Below are 21,541 nucleotides of genomic sequence, written 5' to 3'. Positions count from 1 at the left end.
AGCAGAGCTTTTATTATGCCACAGTCGACCGCTTCCGCTCCTTCCGGTCGTGAGTATGTGGGGTAAAGCAGCGCTGTTTTATCATAGTAGATACGTTTGAAAGTTCTGTTATAATGCTACTCTGTGCGGTCATCACTGGTCTATTAAAACGCACAACATATTAAAGCGTCTTTGGTGTTTCCATGTTTTCTAAAAAAAATCGAGGGGTTATGAAGTCATTAGCAGGCAACAACGCTCCGTGTCACTAGTTAAAATAGCTTATTTCTCTGGATTTAAACATTCTTCGAAACATTTGGGAGTCAGCAAGTCAGTAAAATATATAACACTGTTCTAGTGGTTTTTGGATATTTTAATAAAAAAATCGTACATATTGTGCCTTTAAGCGATTTTTTGCACTGACTTGCTATTCCTTTATCATTTATCTGATCTTTTGATTTGTGTCCATCAAGATGAGATGAAGTACTTTTTGAAGTACATTATAACAATGAAGTGCACTGAAGTACTTACAAGTAATTACATATTACATATTTAATTGTAAATGTTGTGTTATTAATCAATGTTATTAATTTTAAGTGTTTTTTAATAAAAATAGCCCTATGTATCAGGCGAATTAAGATATATATAATATTCAATTACGATATTTTACTTTAATTTTACAGTTTTTGATTTTACGGTCATTTCACCATTTTTTAAGGGATTTTTTTTTTTACAGTGTACATATATATATTATATAATATATTATATAGAGAATTTATATAAAGATTATTATTATAATTAACCATTTTTAGTTGAATTATTATTGAATTTATATTATTATGTACTGTATTGCGATATATGCATTTCCATTATGTCAAATGACTCATATCAGCACTAGTGAAGGCCTGTATTTCTGCAATAAACTGTGTTCTTACATAAGGTGACTGAGTTAGTTGGGTGACGTGTCACAGATTGTGGTTTTTCTACAGCCTTAATTCAATATCCGTCTAGTATTGACAATGCTCTGATGAGCTGGGCTTTAATTTCCTCTTGTTTTTAGTCAAGGGGACATGCAGTCACCAAGTCCCCAGCGTCCAGAGAGAGAGGACAGTCTTGTTCTTGACGTCCATGAGATTTAGTTTCCCTAGTTGAATGCCAGAGACCCGAGACGTGACCCTGAATCATCCCGACGAGAGCGAGGTTGGCAAAAGTCCTCTCAGGATCTGCCATGGTTTATCGATGAGGCCTGCGGCTGCTCGCCAGCTTCCCTGAGGGGTAATTGGTGGTCCGTGATTGTCCCGGTCCTACAATAACATAAAGCCAGAGATCAGATTCAAACAAGCACGTTATCAGTCAGCAGGGAGGCGAGCAGACAACAAACACACCGCGGGCCCACACAAACTGTGAGATTATCGTAAAAAAGCTGTTTAGTATTTTAAGCCACTTACCATTATTTGTTAGATGTCAGCAGGGTTTCAAATCAACACTCAGCCAGTGCCAAACACCAGAAAATAATAACTTTGGTTAATTTCACCTTTGTTTTATAGGTAACACTTACAATGGGGTTTCATTTGTTAACATAAACAAACAATGGCAATACTTTTACAGCATTCATTAATGTTCATTTCAACATAAACTAATGTATTTCTACAATTTTACAATTGCATATGTTAGCAATAGTTATAGGAATAGTTCACCCAATAATAATCATTATTAAAAATGTCATCACTCTTAGGCCATCCAAGATGTAGATGAGTTTGTTTCGTCATCAAATTTGGAGAAATGTTGCATTACATCACATGCTCAGTGAATGGGTGCCGTCAGAATGAGAGTCCAAACAGCTGATAAAAACATCACAATAATCCACAAGTAATCCACACCACTCCAGTCCATCAGTTAACATCTTGTGAAGTGAAAAGCTGCATGTTTAAAGAAAAAATCCATAATTAAAATGTTTTAACCAGCTAAAATGCGAGTCCATAATCCATAATAATGCTTCCTCCGGTGAAAAAGATGTCGTGTCTGAATTAGGAAAGAAATCTGCACAGATCAAGCACCGTTTACAAGCCAACAGTTCTAAACACTGTTTAGTGTTTGTCTGTTTAGTTGCTGTCTAATGTTTTTGGATTTTGATATGAGAGGACAACACAGGATGGACTTTTTAACTGGAGGAAGTGTTATTATGCACTGAAAAAAATTATTCATTGAATTTACTAAAATTTTTTAAGGTAGACTAAGTGTTTGCAATCAGTTTATTTTAGCTACATTTAAATAAATAAATTTAGTTGACTACAAGATGTTGCTAAAATAAATTGTTTGCAACCACTAACCTTTAAATTTTTTTTGTAAATTCAATTAATCATTTTTTTCAGTGTGGATTATGGATTCATATTTAACTCATAAATTCATAACGTCTTAATCTTGTTTTTTAGAAACACAGCTTTTCTCTTCTCGAGATGTTAACTGATGGACTGGAGTGGTGTGGATTACTTGTGGATTATTGTGATGTTTTTATCAGCTGTTTGGACTCTCATTCTGACGGCACCCATTCACTGCAGAGCATCCATTGCTGAGACACTGATGCAATGCTACATTTCTCCAAATCTTATGAAGAAACAAACTCATCTACATCTTGGATGATCTGAGGGTGAGCACATTTTCAGTAAATGTTCATTTTTGAGAGAACAATTCCTTGAATGCAGTGTGAACCAACATGAACAAGCAATGAACAATTGTACCTTTACAAATATTAACAAGATTGATAAATGCTGTAAAAAATAAATTGCTCATTGTTAGTTCATGTTAGCTATTGCATTAACTAATGTTATTACATAAGAGTACATTGAAGTTTAGGTGATGATTTTCTCAATATTTTAAATACATACTCATATATTAAAGTCAAATAGGGCCACGCTGTATCTTTTCAAATTCACTTTTGATGCCCGCAGCTCCTTTAGGTTGTTAGATCCAGCTATTCCAGTGACGGGGCTGTCATTATGAAATGGTATGATCTTTTTCCTCTTTTTGGAGAGCTGTAATAAGCTGTCGCTCTCTCAGGATTGAGCCCCTACAGAAATGAGTCGGAAAGCAATCTGGACATGTCACCTCAGACAGAGCCAATATTGATTCCTTACGGACTCGTGCACACGTCCATAGGACAAGGGCAATTTATTCACTATTTTAGAGAGATGCAGAAATTTCACATCTTTCTAAATAGCTGACCCACTTTTCTCCAGCTCGGATTTCTCTTTTTCGGCCTCATTCGGTCGTATTTTCATTTCATGTCACAGTGTTTTCTGCCACCACAAACTCTCAGGAGTCAATCTGGATTCATATTCATGCAGTCATTGCAAGTGTTTGAACTTTTTGTTTCATGCACCATAATATTTTTCAGCCTTTTCATGATGTTTGATGTATATCTTTATTTATGCATTCAAAATGTTTAAATGAAGAAATATAGAAATGGTCTAGTTAAAAATAATCAAGGCATGTTTTATACACTGTTTTTTATCTAATATAAACAAGGTATTTTGATATTTAATCATTTTCATTTATGTGCATGAATATAGTAACACTAAGTAATAAAAACAATATTTACCTATAATAAAATAAAATTAATAAAACATTTTATGATAATACAATTTTATAAACAGTTTTATAAACAAATTGGATCAGATTATTGAATATATTAAAACATTTAAACTGATTCACAGAAATGAATTTATCAATGGCATTTTTGTAAATTAGCTGTTATTTTAGAGATACTTTTATTAATATTTTGAATGTGTTTTTATTTTTCTTAAAGTTTTAGCAATTTTTTTGTGTGTTTTTTGTCATTTTTTGTATAGCAAAGTCATTGTAAATATATCATAAATATTAAGGTATATCAGTAAACATGGTATAGTTCATCTCTCCGGTGGACATAAACTGTTTGTGATGGTCTCTCGTTCTGTCTCTCTCTCCTTTCAGAACAACACGTGGGGTCAGCAGTATTCTTACGCTCTCTTCAAGGCCATGAGCCACATGCTGTGTATTGGATATGGCATGTACCCACCTGTCGGCATGACAGACGTGTGGCTGACCATCCTCAGCATGATCGTGGGTGCGACCTGCTACGCCATGTTTGTCGGCCACGCCACGGCGCTGATCCAGTCGCTGGACTCCTCGCGCAGGCAATATCAGGAAAAGGTGAGTGACGTCCAGTTGGTTAACATAATGAAGAAATGGCAGAAGCAGCAGGGAAAGCTTCCTGCGAAGGTGCTGCATTATGTGTTTGTCATCTGTTGTTGTGGTGACCAGACCGCAGGGACTCTTGTGTATCAAAACGATGCGTGAATTATGGGTGAAGTGTGTTATTCCGCGTCTGTTGTGGTGCAAAAATAAGGGCAAAAATAACTAGAATTTAATCATTTTAATGGTGATTACCCATGGTGTATACAAAAGTAAGTGGTTTCCAGGGCGTTGCTAGGTGGTTTGTTTGTAGTGACACCAAATGTAATTTATGAAGATAATGCTAGGGTGTTTTCTAGGGTTTTGCTGGGTGATTGCTATATAGTGACACAAACATGAATTGACAAAATAACTGGATTTAAAAATATTAATAGTGTCTGCCCATGCAGAAGTCACAACCGTGATATTAGGGCGTTGTGGGGGTTTCCAGGGTGTTGCTAGGTGGTTGCTAGGGTCTTGTGGGTTGTTTTACATTTACATTTAGTCATTTTGCAGACGCTTTTATCCAAAGTTGTTCTGTGAAAGAAACAATGATATCTGGTTGAAAACAACTCTTTTGAGGGTTTTCGCTATGAATGGAAGGAGAGAGACAGGTCTGTAGCTATCTGTAAGTGAAGTGTTTAATGTAGGTTTTTTGAGCAGTGGGGTTACCCGAGCCTGCCTGAATGCAGTGGGGAAGGTGCCTGTGAGGAGAGATGTGTTGATGATATGTGTGAGTGGTGGTAAAAGTGTAGGAGAGATTGCTTGGAGGAGGTGCGAGGGGATTGGATCTAGAGGGCATGTTGTAGGATGGCTGGAGAGGAGAAGTTTTGATACTTTTACAGGGTGTTGCTAGGTAGTAGCACCAGAGTGAATTATAGAAATAACTAGATTTTGCCTATGTTAATGGTGTTTGCCCATGCAAAATTTGCAACCATGATGCTAGGGTGTAGTGTGTGGTTTCCAGGGTGTTGCTAGGTGGTTACTATGTAGTGGCACCAAAGTGATTTGTAAAAATAACTAGATTTTTTAAAATGTTAATGGTGTTTGTCCATGCAAAAATCACTACAGGTACTACAGTACAACCCTTTCATTGTTTCGTAAGCATCACAGTGTTTCACTCTTCAGGAAGTCAAACTATCATTGACTGAATTACAGTGACACTGAACATTAAACTGACACACCAGAAACTGTCGGAACATCTAAACACACACCAAACACAGTAGCTCTTGATATCACAACAGAATATAGAATAAAAACTACAGGCTCAATTAGAGAATGAACCAGCCAAACTTTGAAACTGTGAGGGTAAAACAGGACATTCCTGAAGCTTGGAAGTAAGAAAATCTGTGAAGGAAGAAAGTCAATTATATAGAATTTGAGTGTGTGGAGAAAACACAGTCCAGCTGGATGACAGCGTGACACTTCTAAACTCATCTCAGCACACTAACATGATTACCACAGTTCCTGCCGGCTACTTTAATTCACAATAATGCACTTATAACGGCCCATAAACAACCGACTCGAGAGTGCAGATATTAATATTCACTCGCAGGGAGTTTTAGCTCTGATGATTGAAATTAAATTCAGAAGGGCTTTTTGAAACAACCCCAAGTATTAAACTTGAGGATGTGCGTCATCATGCAGCGTTTGTGCTCCAGACTTCAGAAAATGGAGTTGTTTTTGTAGTTGCACTTCTGTAGTTTCCTATCCAGTCTGGTATGAGTTATTGACCTCACCTCACTCGTGGTCAGCAGGCAGTATACGGTGTGCCAGGTCCTGACGACCTCAGTCCCTTCCCCGATGCCCACCTCAACATGGGCACATCGCCACATGGTGCACCATCTGTTGAGAGACTGAAGGATGGAAAAAGTGAGAATCATAGAGGAAGGAAGAAAGTCAATTATATAGAATTTGAGTGTGTGGAGAAAACACAGTCCAGCTGGATGACAGCGTGACACTTCTAAACTCATCTCAGCACACTAACATGATTACCACAGTTCCTGCCGGCTACTTTAATTCACAATAATGCACTTATAACGGCCCATAAACAACCGACTCGAGAGTGCAGATATTAATATTCACTCGCAGGGAGTTTTAGCTCTGATGATTGAAATTAAATTCAGAAGGGCTTTTTGAAACAACCCCAAGTATTAAACTTGAGGATGTGCGTCATCATGCAGCGTTTGTGCTCCAGACTTCAGAAAATGGAGTTGTTTTTGTAGTTGCACTTCTGTAGTTTCCTATCCAGTCTGGTATGAGTTATTGACCTCACCTCACTCGTGGTCAGCAGGCAGTATACGGTGTGCCAGGTGGGTCCCTCATGCCCACTGCATGGGCCGACCTCAGTCCCTTCCCCGATGCCCACCTCAACATGGGCACATCGCCACATGGTGCACCATCTGTTGAGAGACTGAGGGATGGAAAAAGTGAGAATCATAGAGATGGAGAACATGTAAAGAGGGAACGAGAAGATCAAAAGGAAGATGCAGGAGTTTTACAGACGCTCCAGATCGTCCGAGTCACAGATACAACAGATATAGCAGTAGCATAAGAAACTAGAAGAAAATGCCAATGGTTTTTGTCTATGCTTCATTCATTGCCAGGGTTTTATGGATGGTTACTAGGGCATATCTAAGTGGTTGCAAAGATCTGAGTGTAGTTGCTACTGTCTGTATCACAGTAGTAAAATGAAATTTCGGTGGAAATAGTGGAAACCAGTCATAAAATGGAATTTACTTTATAATGCAGATTTTTAAGGAAATTGGCAAAATTGTGATGAATAAATCAAAAGTAGGTCTGTACATTGTCTATAAATATTAAAGTGCAAAATGACTGCCACTGAAATATGAAGCCTGCATGTTCTGTGTGTCTCTGTGTGAATGATCAGCATCATTTCGTTTGATAAATGCTGTCGTCAGATATACAGGAACTCAAAGCTCTTCAATACAGCCCGCCAAAAATAAAAGTTCAGTTTAACTTGAAGAAATTGTGACAGAAATATATTATATTATACAGTATTATGTACTTTTTAAAGTGACAACAACAACAATAATAATACAGTATATTAAAACATTATTTTTAAGGAATAATGGTTTTAATTTAAACTCTAAGCCTCTATTGTGCAGTCTAACATTTTTTATTTAATTGTATTACATTTAAAAATAAAAATAAAACATATTTCATTGGGAACTATTATTGTTCAAATTTTAATAAATTATTACATTTTTAATTTGTTAATTTGACAAATTGTTTTATTGTCTATATACAGTATAATGTTGATTGATTGATGATTGTTAAAATTTAATTAAACCATTAAAATGGAAAACACAGAATGGGGGGGGGGGGGTTTGTAGTGTTTTTTGTTTGTTAGTTTGTAGTTTTTATCTTGCCATGTGAGGTGGTTGTGAGGGAATTACTGTGAAGTTGATGCAGTGGTTAGTTGGTTACTATGTGGTTGCTAGGTGTTTTCTTCCTGTTTGTTAAGAGTCCTTGCATCCTTGTGTTTATGTGATCTGTGATTGATGTGCGTCTGTGGGATTTTTTCACCTGTTTTATGGTCCAGCAGGTCAAAATGTATGCAATAATACATATGTGAGATAGTAATGGTAAAAAAACAGACAAAAGCACGTAAAGAGTGAGCTGGGGCACTCCTAGAGAGACAAAGCATTGAGAATTACATCAACTTATTGACTGTTTCAGGAAATTGTTTTTGTGTCATAAGGGTAAATACTGTAACTGAGGAGGTGACCAGTGATTTTGAAACCATAGCATGCTGCATTTATATATGAAATCATACATTTGAAGTAGGGGTGTCGCAATATACCAGTATTGAAAATCGTGATATTTAAAAACGAAAAAATGAAGAAAAAAAACATTTATTTCAAGATCGTTATATCATTATTGTGAACTCTTTTGGCCACGATAATCGTGTAGGGAAAATCACAGGAGACACACATGCGATTACTGGAGTCTTTTTTCTCAGGAGAAACATCTGAGAAGCAGAACACTTCAATAAAAGTCTCAATTTGCACTCCATTTCATCTCGGTTAATCTGAGACGTTAAACAGATCTGGTTTGTGATTTTTCTCCTCCTGGCAGGCACAAGCATGTGAGGAAGGCCAGTAAGTCATTCAGAGCGTTGCGTTTACACCTTGACTGGAATAAGAAAGCAGACGAGATGCATTTTCAACATCTCCAGGCGCTGAATGAATAAGGGCACTATGTATTTCTGCTGACTGTAATCTAAACACTGACACAAATACCTGTCTGGCACCACAGGGCAAACAGATCTCAAGCTATTTCTTTTAAAATCTCTCTCCTCCGATCCTGTTCTTATATTATAAATTCACCGGAGCGGTGGGAATTGAGCATTTGGCTTATGGTTCGGTTTGTCTGATACTTCATTGTGAATCTTTAATGCCTGCAGCTTATGTATTTATTGCAGGAGCGGCGCGGCACGGCTTATTCAAACCGTTTTGGGAGATTGTGAGATTTCTTGATTTGAAGATGATGTAAAATCACAGAGGGCAGAGAGAGATCTGTCAACACTTTAGTTAGTTCTTCTAGTCTAATGGCCTCTCCGGAATAGCCTGAGGGTTTGAGGGGGATGCACTAGTGCTGTTAAAGATTCAAGAAATTGATTATTTGTCATAAATGATTTGATCAATATCTGTGACTGGCAAATAAGCAATTTAAGTGCAAAAGCGGTCATGAATTATTACTCATAAATAAATTAAAAGTAAATTAAAATTGATACAGAACATGAATCATGGATGTGTTAAAATATAGCACACTGGAGATGTACAGTATGCCAAAACAAATCATTAATCAGTATTTTTGTCCTAAAACAAGAAAAAATATCTGCTAATTATTTTTTTCAGCATAAAGTTAATTTAGACTTTTGATCTATAATCTATACTGTATATATATCTATAATCAGCCTAATATACAGGCACATTTTGCTCTAAAATGACTTAATTTAAATCATTTTTTGAAAGAAATTAATACATTTATACATTTGAACTTTCTAATCATCAAAGAATCCTGAAAAAAAAAATATCACAGTTTTCACAAAAATATTCAGCAGCACAACTGTTTTCAACATTGAAAGACTGGAGTAATGATGCTGAAAATTCAGCTTTGATCAAAGCAATAAATTACATTTTACAATATATTCACATAGTAAAAATTTATTTTAAATTGTAATAATATTTCATATTTTTACATGATTAAATAAATGTACTGTTGGTGAGCAGAAGAGACTTGTTTCAAAAACAAAAATAGTGTGAATAAAGCTAGGTCACTTATATGTGAACTGTCTCTGCATTATGCAGACTCTGATAACACGCAAAAGTGGTGCAACTGTTTAGAGAATTAGCGATTGTTCCCATTTAATTCTGTCATCTAGTTTAGAAGAATTTCACAAACTCATTCGTCCTAATAATGAGTCGGCGGAGCGCTCTGTCCCGGTACATCCTCCCCTCCGTCTCGTTTCGTCTGGTCTGCTGGCCTGCTTTTGGAGATTCAGAACAGCCAAGTGGGTTAACCAGCCATTTGGTCTCCCGGTGGACGCGGCCTCAGAGCTGTGGGTCAAACGCCGATCTGTTAATGCGCCGGCCATCCCATGGCAACCTGCTCCCATGGCAACGGTACTCACGATTCATTGCGTGCCAGACCCTGGAGCCAGGCATCCTGTAGAGGAGACGTTAGCATGGTAAACACAGATTAATATGGAGGTGAGGGAGGCCGTGTGTCCATTCGTTAGCTTGACTAATGTGTTCTCAGAACATTTCCCTGAGCTGTCGGAAGACAGATAGACAGGAAAGACTCTGTGTGTGTGTGTGTGTGTGTGTGTGTGTGTGTGTTTAACAGATAGAGACAGAATGACACACACACACACACACACACCTGACTGTAGTACCTCTGCTGTTATTCTATGAGACAGTAGCCAGCGGGTTCCTCTTCAAACTAGTTCCTGCCTAGGAAAGATGAGACATAACCTGACGGAAACCTCACATGCACGAGAACACCATGTGACGTTTGTTTTGTGATGGATTCACATTGAGTAAATCACACACACACACACACACACATAGATGGATGCACAGGTCAGTGAATTCATATTAATATCTCAAGGCAGTTATCAAAAAAACACACACGCGTATTTATATACACGCATATATATATATATATATATATATATATGATTAATTATTTTGGAATAAATGTAAAAGTAACACTTTTTAATGGTCCCTTTTGAGCATTCTGTTGACAATAGGTAACTTTGCACCTACATGTCAACAAACTCTCATTAGAGTATTAGTAGATTGTCTGATTAATATCTGCTAACTCTTTCTTGTGATGGTGTCCAAACAGACATTCTACTGACTATAAGTAACTTTGCAAGTACATGACAACTTATTCTAACCCTAACCCTAATCCTACCAGTCTACTAATACTCTACTAACACTCTAATGAGAGCTAGTAGATATGTAGGTGCATGCATTACTTATAGTCAACAGAATGTATTAAAGGGGCCATCAAAATAAAGTGAAACCAACAAACTATTGCTGGAACTACCTGTGACGGAAGAAATCTGCTGGAACGTTGAAAATGATGGACTGGTCCCCTCAAAGTCCAGACCTCAACCCCATCGAGCAAATTTGGGGCGAGTTGGAAAATAAACTGGACAGATCTATTGTACATTCAAAGGAAAGCTTTTGGCTTGAGTTGCAGAAGGCATAGGATAACATTAGTGTTGAAGTTCTCTGGAAATACACTGTATACTGACACTATGCCAGAGAGATGTGCTGCTGTAATTGCTACAAAAGGTGGACATACCAACTATTAAAGTTAAAAGTGGATAAAAACAGTACGACTCACTTCATCTGATATTTGTTGTGCTCAGAGCAACCATCTGCAGGTTTCATAAACATTATGAAATGAAATCATGTTTTGGAGGCAAAAAAAAATCAATATTTTCAGATCTGTCAGGTGTTCTAATAATTTTGGCCACCACTAAAGTGAAATTACTGAACGTAACATAGGAGCCTGATAAAAATGTTCATTTAAAAAGACAAAATCTGTGTAGGATATTTATACTTACACAAAATATATGTATATAGATATGTTTTGCTTTTTAAAATCTCATTAAGGTCTTTAATTAGTTTGTGATAAACATTTTTGTTCATACGTTATCATTTTGGTGTCAGTTTTGTGTCATCCAACTCCATGACGGACATTGATAAAAATAATTAATTAATTTATTTATTTATATAACAAACATTTATGAACTTTAAATTTACAAATGTATAAACTCGCAAGAAAATAGTCTTTTTTCTCTCAGAATTGGACTTTATAACATGCATTTTTATGCAAGTTTATATCTTACAATTATGAGAAAAGAAGTCAGAATTGTGAGGAAAAAAATCTGAAATACAAGATATAAACTCGCAAATTTAGAGAAAAAAAAAACAATTTCTATTCTGAGAAAAAAAAAATCAGAATTGTGAGACAAAAAGTCACAATTATCTTTCTTAATTTTTTTGTCAGTTGCTGAAATGGGCTTCTATACCTTTAATATTAAAATCTCCAGATCTGACTAGAAACGTCTTGCGCAGGCGCTGTTCTGTGTAAAAAAGAAAAAAAAATTTTAAAAAGTAGAAAGAGGCAAATATTTGCAGCTTGCACAGACGGTGGATGAAATTATCATGAGAATGGCCAGCTATAATCTGCCGTGAATGGTGGGTTGTATTGTACTGCGCTCACGTCTGTCAGCGCTGGCTAATATTAGCTTCATAAAGGAAGAGAGAGAGAGAAAGAGGCTGGAACTGAAGGAAAAGCATGTCAGAAATAGATACTGTAGGACTGTGGTTTGGGATTATGTGCCGATCATTTTCACAGGCTCTAGCAAGAGCAACACTGAGAGAGAGTGAAAATTAAAGAAATAGAAATACACCTATTGCTCCAAACCTTCCAAACTTTTATTTCCAACAATCATTTAATCGCATGAGAAACTCTACAGCACCAAAATGCAAAGATTAAAGAAGGAGCCACATTTTTTTAATGGTTGAAGTGTGATTGGTGTGATATGAGATCTTTGGCCGTGCAATTCCCGTCTGCAGCTGTGCTGTTAATTAAAGACTTTTGAGAGCAACTGTGGGAATCATTTCACACCGCACACACTTATTCCTCTTCCCGTCGAGGGCTCATGGGACACGTGCTGAACCAAAGTCTGCAAAACCCTCTCAATCGTGCTCGGCAGAGGATTATGGGAAGACGAGAGTTTCCTGGACAGTTATATGCGTGCTCTTTTTCTTATCTACCTGCTAACAGAGAGAACAACCGGCACATGTGAGCCGCGGCTCCATTCACATACTGTCTTTATTATATAGTGTGTGAGATTAGGATTATCTTCTCCCTAATCATATGTTGAAGCTAGTATGCCAAAGGTCAAGGCACAGTATGGTACATTTCTGGTGGATTTTAAAGACTGTATATGGTTTCTGCATGTTTAATATTTATGATGGTAAAATATATTCTCTTAAATCTGAGATTCCCATGGTCATGTGACATGCAGGTAAACAAATAAAATATATATATTTTTATTATTATTGAATGTGTTTTTCATTTGTTGTTTTAAATTTTTCTTCCTTTTTTTTAGCATTGATTATTAGCTTTTCATCAACCCTTGAACCTCAGTTTGAAAAACCCTGTCTGAAAGGAATAGTTCACCCAAAAAATAAAAAATTATGTTGTTGTTTACTTACATTAAGATACTTAAAATAAAAATAAATAAATAAAATATAAAATATATTTTTTTGGCCATACAGTGATAGTGGGGGTCTGATGTTGACAATAAAAAGTCACACCGGTTTGGATCGACATTTTCATTTTTGGGCGAACTTTACCTTTAAGAGCTATATTTAAAAAAATGTATTTTAAATTCCATAAATTTGTTTAATTTTTTACATTTCAAAAATTATTGCTTTGAATCAGTCTAACAAATTTATTTAGTGAATTAACATCCTACTCTGTTACTGATGGGATGTTTATATGTACATGTATATGTTTTGTTGTGGTTTTATATATATTATATATAATTGTATATTATATATACAATTGCTATATTATAGTATAAAAACAAGCATGTTTGAATCATAAACCTGTTGTAAAATTATTAAAAATGATTGGTTTAAATCAGTCTAACAGGTGTATTTAATTAAGTAACATTCTTTTTTGTTACTGAGATATGTTTGTATGAAAGTATGCATTAACAGATGCACATTAATAAAATACTTTTGTTGTAGTTGGTATTTAAAAACATTTTTAATTCAATTTTAAAGTTAAAAATAATAAGTTAAAAAATATATATAAAATATTGCAAAAAATCATGAGAAAATTTTTCCAAAACACTATTGTTTTGTAGGGATGTAACAATTCACTCAACTCACGATGCAATATGATACTGATTTTTCTTACATTTAAACAAAATTAGATTTAAGACAAATGATAAATTAAAAGGTGTCATTTTATTATTATTCAGACAAAATGCTGCACATTTCTTTGTGAAATTGAAATATGTCAAATAACAAAACTAAATTGATATTTTAAAACAAATCCTAAATAAATAATACAAATAAAAAAAATCTCTTTATATAAACAAAGGTTTGCCTGTGCTTCTTCCATTTAAAATTAGAGGCAACCACTGCATTTTAATCATGATACAAACAAAGATGCTGCATACATGCAGCATGAGCAGTTTTTTATTTAAATGAGCTAATTTTATAATTTTGAAATTTGAAGCAAAAACAGAATGGTCTGACTTTATATTTGTGAAACTATAGGCTACTACATAAAACATCTGAATGAAACAAAAACATCAGACGGGCTGTCTGACACTCTCTGACAGCAGGTGGCGCTTATGAAACGGCAGAGATACAGGGCCCTATTTTAACGATCTAAGTGCATGCTCTAAAGCCCAAGGCACAGGTGCACTTAGGGCGTGTCCAAATCCACTTTTGCTAGATTAATGACGGGAAAAACGGTCGGCGCACCCAGCGCATGGTCTAAAAGGGTTGTACCTATTCTCTTAATGAGTAATGTGTGTGTTTTGGGCATACCGTGCAATAAACCAATCAAAGTCTCATCTCCCATTCCCTTTAAGGGCTCGCGCCATGGCTGATTCGCTATTTACACAGCGTCCCTGTGTGTGTAATAAGCACAGTGTACCCGCGTTGTGGACCTGCCTATAGGCGCATATTACTAAAGCGCTCTTTAAATAACAAAAAAAATACTGTGCCATTGACTTTAGACCACGTTTTAGTTGGTCAATGGCGCAGTCTATTTCAGTTGCCTCAAAATAGCAACGCGCCAACAATGCGCCTGAACATGCATTGTTTTCAGACCAGCACACCCATGGGCACACAAATGGGCACAAATGCATTTTCTATTTAAACAACTTGGCGCAGGACATGAAAATTATAACTGCGTCGGGCTGAAACTAGCAAAAAACACCCTGGTGCCACATCACGCCAGGTGTATGATAGGGCCCACAGTGTTTTCTTGGTTACTGCTGGAAACAAAGCAGCGCTGTGCTTATAAACACTACTTTAATATGCATTATACAGACACAAGATGAAAAGAAAATACCATCTAAACTTTTCAGTCAGTCAGTAAGACAGTCAGTTCCCCCTTAAAGATACAGTCATATAAACTATCGTGATTCGTTTAACATCTCAACCGACTTGAATCGTCACGTATTTTTATCCATTTTTAGGGTGCATCGTTGCATCCCTATTGTTTTGTTTAATTTTACTGAACTAATAAGTGTGCATCACCAAAAAATGATGTCCAGTACTATTAGATGTAGACGTCTGTGAGTTGATGCGGCCATGAACCATCACATGGAGTCACAGGGGAGTTAAAACACCTGATTAGATGGAACAGCATCACTGCTGGCATGAATCTGAGCGAAGCTCTGCTGTATTCACACCCTCACACACCTCTCACGCCTCTCACATTCACGTCTGAACTCAGAGATTCACTCACACACGTCTCTGCTGTCTTAATATGAACGTGTGAGGCCGGGAAACCACAGTCTGATTTCCCTGGTGAAATTATTGCGCCGTATGTTTCCGTCCTTAGGTGCCGAGAAGAGAATTACATGCTCTAAACGCATCACGTAAGGAAGTGTTTGGATATGTGGAGTAATCCTGTTCACCAGGGCGGCGTAAGAGCATTATAGTGCAATCATGACATGTTTGATAATTGCTTAAGTTAATGAGAATTAATTCTATCATGTCTAATCTAGTTGAGTCACACATGCTCTTGCGGTTATGGTAAGAGGCAGGATTAGCAAACATTTCATACATTATCAACTCAAATGAAAGTGAAGTGACATGTGGCCAAGTATGGTGGCCCATACTCCAATTTGTGCTCTGCATTTAACCCATCCAAGCGCACACACACAGTAGTGAACACACACCCGGCTCAAGGGTCTCACCTCAGTTGTGGTATTGTGGGTGGAAGAGAGCACTGCACATTCACTCCCCCCCACCTACAATCCCTGCCAGACCTGAGACTCGAACCCACAACCTTCGGGTTACAAGTCCAACTCTCTATCCATTAGGCCACGACTTCTAATCAAAGCAAATCAAAGACTTCTGTCTTCTGTCTCACCTTCAGATGGCGTGGGAGACAAAGAAACGATATAGAGAGCCATGTTGAAGAAAATACTTCAAAACAGTCCTCAAACACTGTTTTAAAGTCAAGTTACCCGTTTGAAAAAATAGTCAGCAGTATTTAAAGCTACTTACTTTTCAAGATGTTTAAATAGGCGAAAAAATTTACTTCATTTTATATGAGATTATAATGTCAGTTTAAAAATGAGGGTGACAGTATTAAACTATAACTAAATTAGAAAGTTATCTATAACTAAATTAAAAAGTTATTAAAATGCAACCTTTTGGCCAAATGAATATGTTTTATGAAGTATATGCGATGTGTTAGAAAACGTCTCGGGTTACGCATGTAACCATGGTTCCCCGAGAGGGAACAAGATGCTGGGGAATGCATATTGGGGAATGCAGCCTCCATGACCGGTGTCTAAAGCACGTGTGAAACAGCGCCAATCTATTGGTCCACCTGACCCATGACATCATAGGTGGGGTGCCCGGAAGTATAAAAGGGCACCTGCTGAATACGTCATCCACTTAGCTGTCTGAAGGAGACATAAACAGGCAGGCCGAGGGCATGACAATGGGGCGCAGCATCTCGTTCCCTCTCGGGGAACCATGCTTACATGCGTAACCCGAGACTTTCCCCTTCTAGGGAACTCCACGCTGCGCCCCCTAGGGGGCACATTGGGGAACGAAATCCAACCACGCCGTGCCGAGGCGCATGCCTGTCCACCTGGTGGGGGAGCACCAAGGAAGCGACAGACGTACACCAAGCCTTTCCTCAGAAAGAGGCCATGCCACTGCGCCATGGGCCGCTCACACAACTTGGCAGAAATGGGGAACCCGATTAGATCAAAGGGAACATCCCAGCCAAGTTAAGAGCACAACTATCCTCAGATAGCTATGCTATGTGTGCCACAAGACCACACAAGACCACTGAAGAGACTAAACTAGAAAGCCTCTAGAGGAGCTCAAAGATAGCTACTTAAATCCCGATAAGGAGAAATAGCTGTTGAGCTAGAACACAGCTATCCTCAGATAGCTATGTCCTAAAGGTCTTATGAAGGCTTGTAGACCAGAATAACCATACACAGCTAGCCTAGATAGCCAAGCAAAACCTTCCTGCAAAGCTGCCCAGACCACAGAGATTGGGCTATCTACTTACAACCCTAGCAGGGGAGATAGCACTGTCTAGGCAAGGGCTCAAGAGACCGCTACTTAAAACCCTAGGCAGGGGAGCAATCACTGAGTTATCACTTAGCTATCCTCAGATAGCTACGCTCTAGGAAAGGGGATCGCTCCAGGAGAGGGCTCACCGCAACTACTAGTAAGACACAGCTAGATCCGGGCCATCAGTAAATGATTCGCTAAGAGCGAACACATAATCATCATCAGTTCGAGATCAAAGCCTGATGTAAGCCATGGCCAAAAACACTAGAGGGCTGGACAAAGCTATCCTTGAATAGCAGTTCCCTCAGATAAGGCTGAAGACAGGACAAAGACTTCAGCGCTTACTTGAGAGAGCTTGTGCCAAGGGGAACACAAGCCAGGCTAGAACATAGCTGCCCTCAGACTGCCATATTCCATATTAAAGTAAGCTTGAGCTGGAGCATAAACCATCCGCAGATAGCTATACTCTGAGCAGGGACTGCTCACTTAAAACCCTGAAGAGGGGGAGCAGTGTACTCAGCCCAAACTCACTAGGCGGGATTCAGAGGGACTGCCCACTTAAAAATACCCAGAAGCCTGAAACGATTCCGTGCTCACACTTCATCATCATAACATCCCAATAGTATTTGCAGCATCTGACAACCCGTTTAGAGAGGATGTGCAGATCCAGCAGATCAAAGCGATCACCGCGAGCTGGGATAAACTGTGCCGCGTCAATGGCGAACCGGGCCGCGAAACACAAACGCGAGCGGAGCCTAGACAGCGCGTAACTCTGAACGCGCGTGCTCTTCGCCGAGACAAACGCGAAAGCAGAATATGCCCTCAAGTGTTAGAATCCAAACACGGAGGCACACATTCCATCAGGTGCTGCTCGACTCAGGCACTATACACGGGATCGATAACCCAAAAGAGCATCTTAAGAGTCCCGCGAGCCGAGGCTTTTCTGTGCCTCAGCTGCAGCAGGACCCGAACCATGAGACACAAGCGCATGTCACTCATCACTCGAGAAGAGGGACAAACGTGAACGGAGCTTCTCATTGGAGACACTCACAATGAGTGCGTTCAGAGCCCTCGAGCACCGAACGCGCAAGCTCCCGACCAAGACACATGACACATAGATCGTTTGTGTCCTCAAGTGTCAGAAACCTATCACACGCACTTCAAACAGACGGTTCCTGAAGACAGCAAAGAGGATGACATATTCAGCAGGTGACCTTTTATACTTCCGGGCAACCCGCCTATGACGTCATGGGCCAGGTGGACCAATAGATTGGCGTTGTTTCACATGTGCTTCAGACACCGGTCATGCAGGCTGCATTCCCCAATGTGCCCCCTAGGGGGCGCAGTGTGGAGTTCCCTAGAAGGGGAACTTACCACTTTTATTATAGAGTGTTGTGGGTGGTTGCCAAGGCATTGCTACGGTTTTCTGGCTGGTTGTTAGTACATTGCTATGCTGTTGCTAGGGTGTTCTGAGTGGTTGTTTGTTAGTATGTTGCTATGGTGTTGCTAGGGTGTTCTAAACGTTTGCTAGTATGTTGCTATGTTCTAGTGTTCTTAATGTTTGTTTGTTAGTATGTTGCTATGGTGTTGCTAGGGTGTTCTGAGTAGTAGTTAGTTAGTATGTTGCTATGGCATCGCTGGGGTGTTCTAAATGTTTGTTAGTATGTTGCTGTGGTGTTGCTGAGGTGTTCTAAATTATGTTGCTATGGTGTCGCTGGGGTGTTCTAAATGTTTGTTAGTATGTTGCTATGGTGTCGCTGGGGTGTTCTAAATGTTAGTATGTTGCTATGGTGTCGCTGGGGTGTTCTAAATGTTTGTTAGTATGTTGTTATGTTCAGGTGTTCTAAATTATTGATTGTTAATATGTTGCTATGCTGTTGCTAGGGTGTTCTGAGTGGTTTTTTGTTAGTATGTTGTGATGGTGTCACTGGGGTGTTTTAAATGTTTGTTAATATGTTGCTATGGCATCACTGGGGAGTTTTAAATGTTAGTATGTTGCTATGGTGTCGTTGGGGTGTTCTAAATGTTTGTTAGTATGTTGCTATGGTGTTCTAAATGTGTTTAAAATGTTTGTTAGTATGTTGCTATGGCGTCGCTGGGGTGTTCTAAATGTTAGTATGCTGCTATGGTGTCGCTGGGGTGTTCTAAATGTTTGTTAGTATGTTGCTATGGTGTCGCTGGGGTGTTCTAAATGTTAGTATGTTGCTATGGTGTCGCTGGGGTGTTCTAAATGTTTGTTAGTATGTTGCTATGGTGTCGCTGGGGTGTTCTAAATGTTAGTATGTTGCTATGGTGTCGCTGGGGTGTTCTAAATGTTTGTTAGTATGTTGCTGTGGCGTCGCTGGGGTGTTCTAAATGTTAGTATGTTGCTATGGTGTCATTCGGGTGTTCTACATGTTTGTTAGTATGTTGCTATGGCATCGCTGGGCTGTTCTAGATGTTTGTTAGTATCAAAGCCACTAGAAGGCAAGCCTGCAACCTTTAGCCAAAAAAGCGTAATGGCTAATGCTAATGCTTCCGGTCTGGCAGTACGTGGGAAAGGAGACCAGAGGCCGTTTTTCTGAATGGATGTCAATGGAGGAGAGGCTTCACTACGCTGAATAAAGAGCTTTTTTGAGGAAACAGCTTATCATTTAATGAATCGACAGCCTATCTGCTAATCTTCAACATGTTTTACACTAAACAGTACATTTGGATTGAACTATTTTTAGAGTTTACACTGAAAAAAATGCCGTTTTATAAAATAAGTATTTTTGCAACAGGTGGGATTCAGCTTACCGCACTTCTCATTCATTCCTATGGTATCAAATGGCGATTGAGTGTTGCACAACTCTGACTGAAATTCAATGATATCAAGGCTGTAATGTGATTGGTTATTAAGGCACACGTGATCCAAGTTAGCCGTTACGCTTTCTCCAATAGTAAGTAATACAGACCCTCTCATCTCCCTATAGAAAGACAATCTCTGTTAGTATGTTGCTATGGTGTTGCTGGGGTGTTTTAAATGTTTGTAAGCATGTTGCTGTGGTGTTGCTAGGGTGTTCTAAATGTCTGTTAGTATGTTGTTATGTTCTAGTGTTCTGAACGATTGTTTGTTAGTATGTTGCTATGGCGTTGCTAGGTGTTTTGAGTAGTTGTTAGTACGTTGCTATGTGGTTGGCAGGGTGTTCTAGGTGGTTGCTATGATATTTTGGAGCCATTTCCATCAACTGTGTATAACTTAGCCTAGTTGCAACGTAAAGTGCTATTAAATTATAACCTGCACGCTACTAAATATCTGTGTGTCGCAGCATTAAACTGTGCTGAAATGAGACTGTAAACTCAATATTCACTGAAGTAGGAGTAATGGTTGGAATTAAACAGCAGATGGAATGATTTACATCAGTAAGCTCTTGTTTGACATTTATACTCATTTACATTAGTACTTTACTGGTTATTTGGCCTTTAGTGTGTATTTTATGTTACAATTTAAGAACTTAAAAATTTCTGATTTATGTAGCATTTTTGTAATGTTATACTTATTTTTTCCGTTGCATGATTATATTATAGTATTAGCATAAAATCTTTTTGTGTGTTGCATGTTCTGCTTGCAGTTATGCTTAAGCTGAAGTGAATTTTGTGCATGAAACTGCCGCCCATTGAAATGTTCTCCTGAGTGTTTTGAGATGAAGAATCTCATCTTCATCTACATGCTAATGTAGATCCCAGATTTTCAATCTTTTGCACTTTCTTTTGACCAGTTTAACGGAAATCCCCTATGAAAGAGCTCCTCTGGTGCGTGTGCATTCATAAGCAGCGTGTTATGACATGTCGGCCCCAAACGGCGTGAACATCCCTGCCCATCATTCACTCCTAATCTTTAATTAACACTTGGCAATTATGTGCATTTCCTTGGGGGCTGATAAATGGAAACTTTAAAGCTGATTATATTCTGCAGACCTGATGTTCTGACGCCCATGTCAAGTCAAACTCGACAAAGTCTTTCTCTCAGCACTAGAAAAGCCCCTTCACAACTTCCTGTAACAGCAGGAAGCAGAAATGCTGGTCCTCAAACCTGCGTCAGTGTGACCATCCCTGGCTGCTTTCAGAGTTTATTTTATCCCCAGTCAACCGGTGGCACTAATCTCATTTATTCTTCTGCCGAACTCGACTTTCCTCCTCTGAAATATATATATATATATATTAAAATAATATATATACAGATATCATACAGATAAATAATATATATAATTAAAATAAAAAAATCTAAATGTCAAAATAAATCTAAATAATAAAATATGAAAAATATAAAAACTAAGTATAAATAATACAATATAAAATATTTTAAAAATGTATACAAATTAATTATAAATAATAAAATAAAAAAATATGAAATAAATAAAAATATTAAAAAATACTAACATTTATAAAAAAACGTCTCGGTTACTTGTGTAACCCTCGTTCCCTGAAGGAGGGAACGGAGACGTTACGTCAGTCGTGACTGACGAATTGGGATCTCGCCCGAG

General features: G+C 38.1%; 1 protein-coding gene across 1 annotated transcript in view; it reads left to right on the top strand.

Annotated features, from left to right (window-relative positions):
- Nucleotides 1-21,541, top strand: part of hcn4 (hyperpolarization activated cyclic nucleotide-gated potassium channel 4) — a 97,162-nt gene that overhangs the window by 41,910 nt on the left and 33,711 nt on the right. Inside the window, exon 4 of the mRNA XM_016447685.1 lies at nucleotides 3,946-4,164. Within this exon, the coding sequence (XP_016303171.1) occupies nucleotides 3,946-4,164 (219 nt within the window). The remainder of the gene's footprint in view (nucleotides 1-3,945; nucleotides 4,165-21,541) is intronic.

The sequence above is a fragment of the Sinocyclocheilus anshuiensis genome, unplaced genomic scaffold (genome assembly GCF_001515605.1).
Source record: "Sinocyclocheilus anshuiensis isolate Anshui unplaced genomic scaffold, SAMN03320099.WGS_v1.1 scaffold1010, whole genome shotgun sequence".
NCBI classification, from domain to species: Eukaryota; Metazoa; Chordata; class Actinopteri; order Cypriniformes; family Cyprinidae; genus Sinocyclocheilus; species Sinocyclocheilus anshuiensis.
This window is presented reverse-complemented; position numbering and strand designations above follow the sequence as displayed.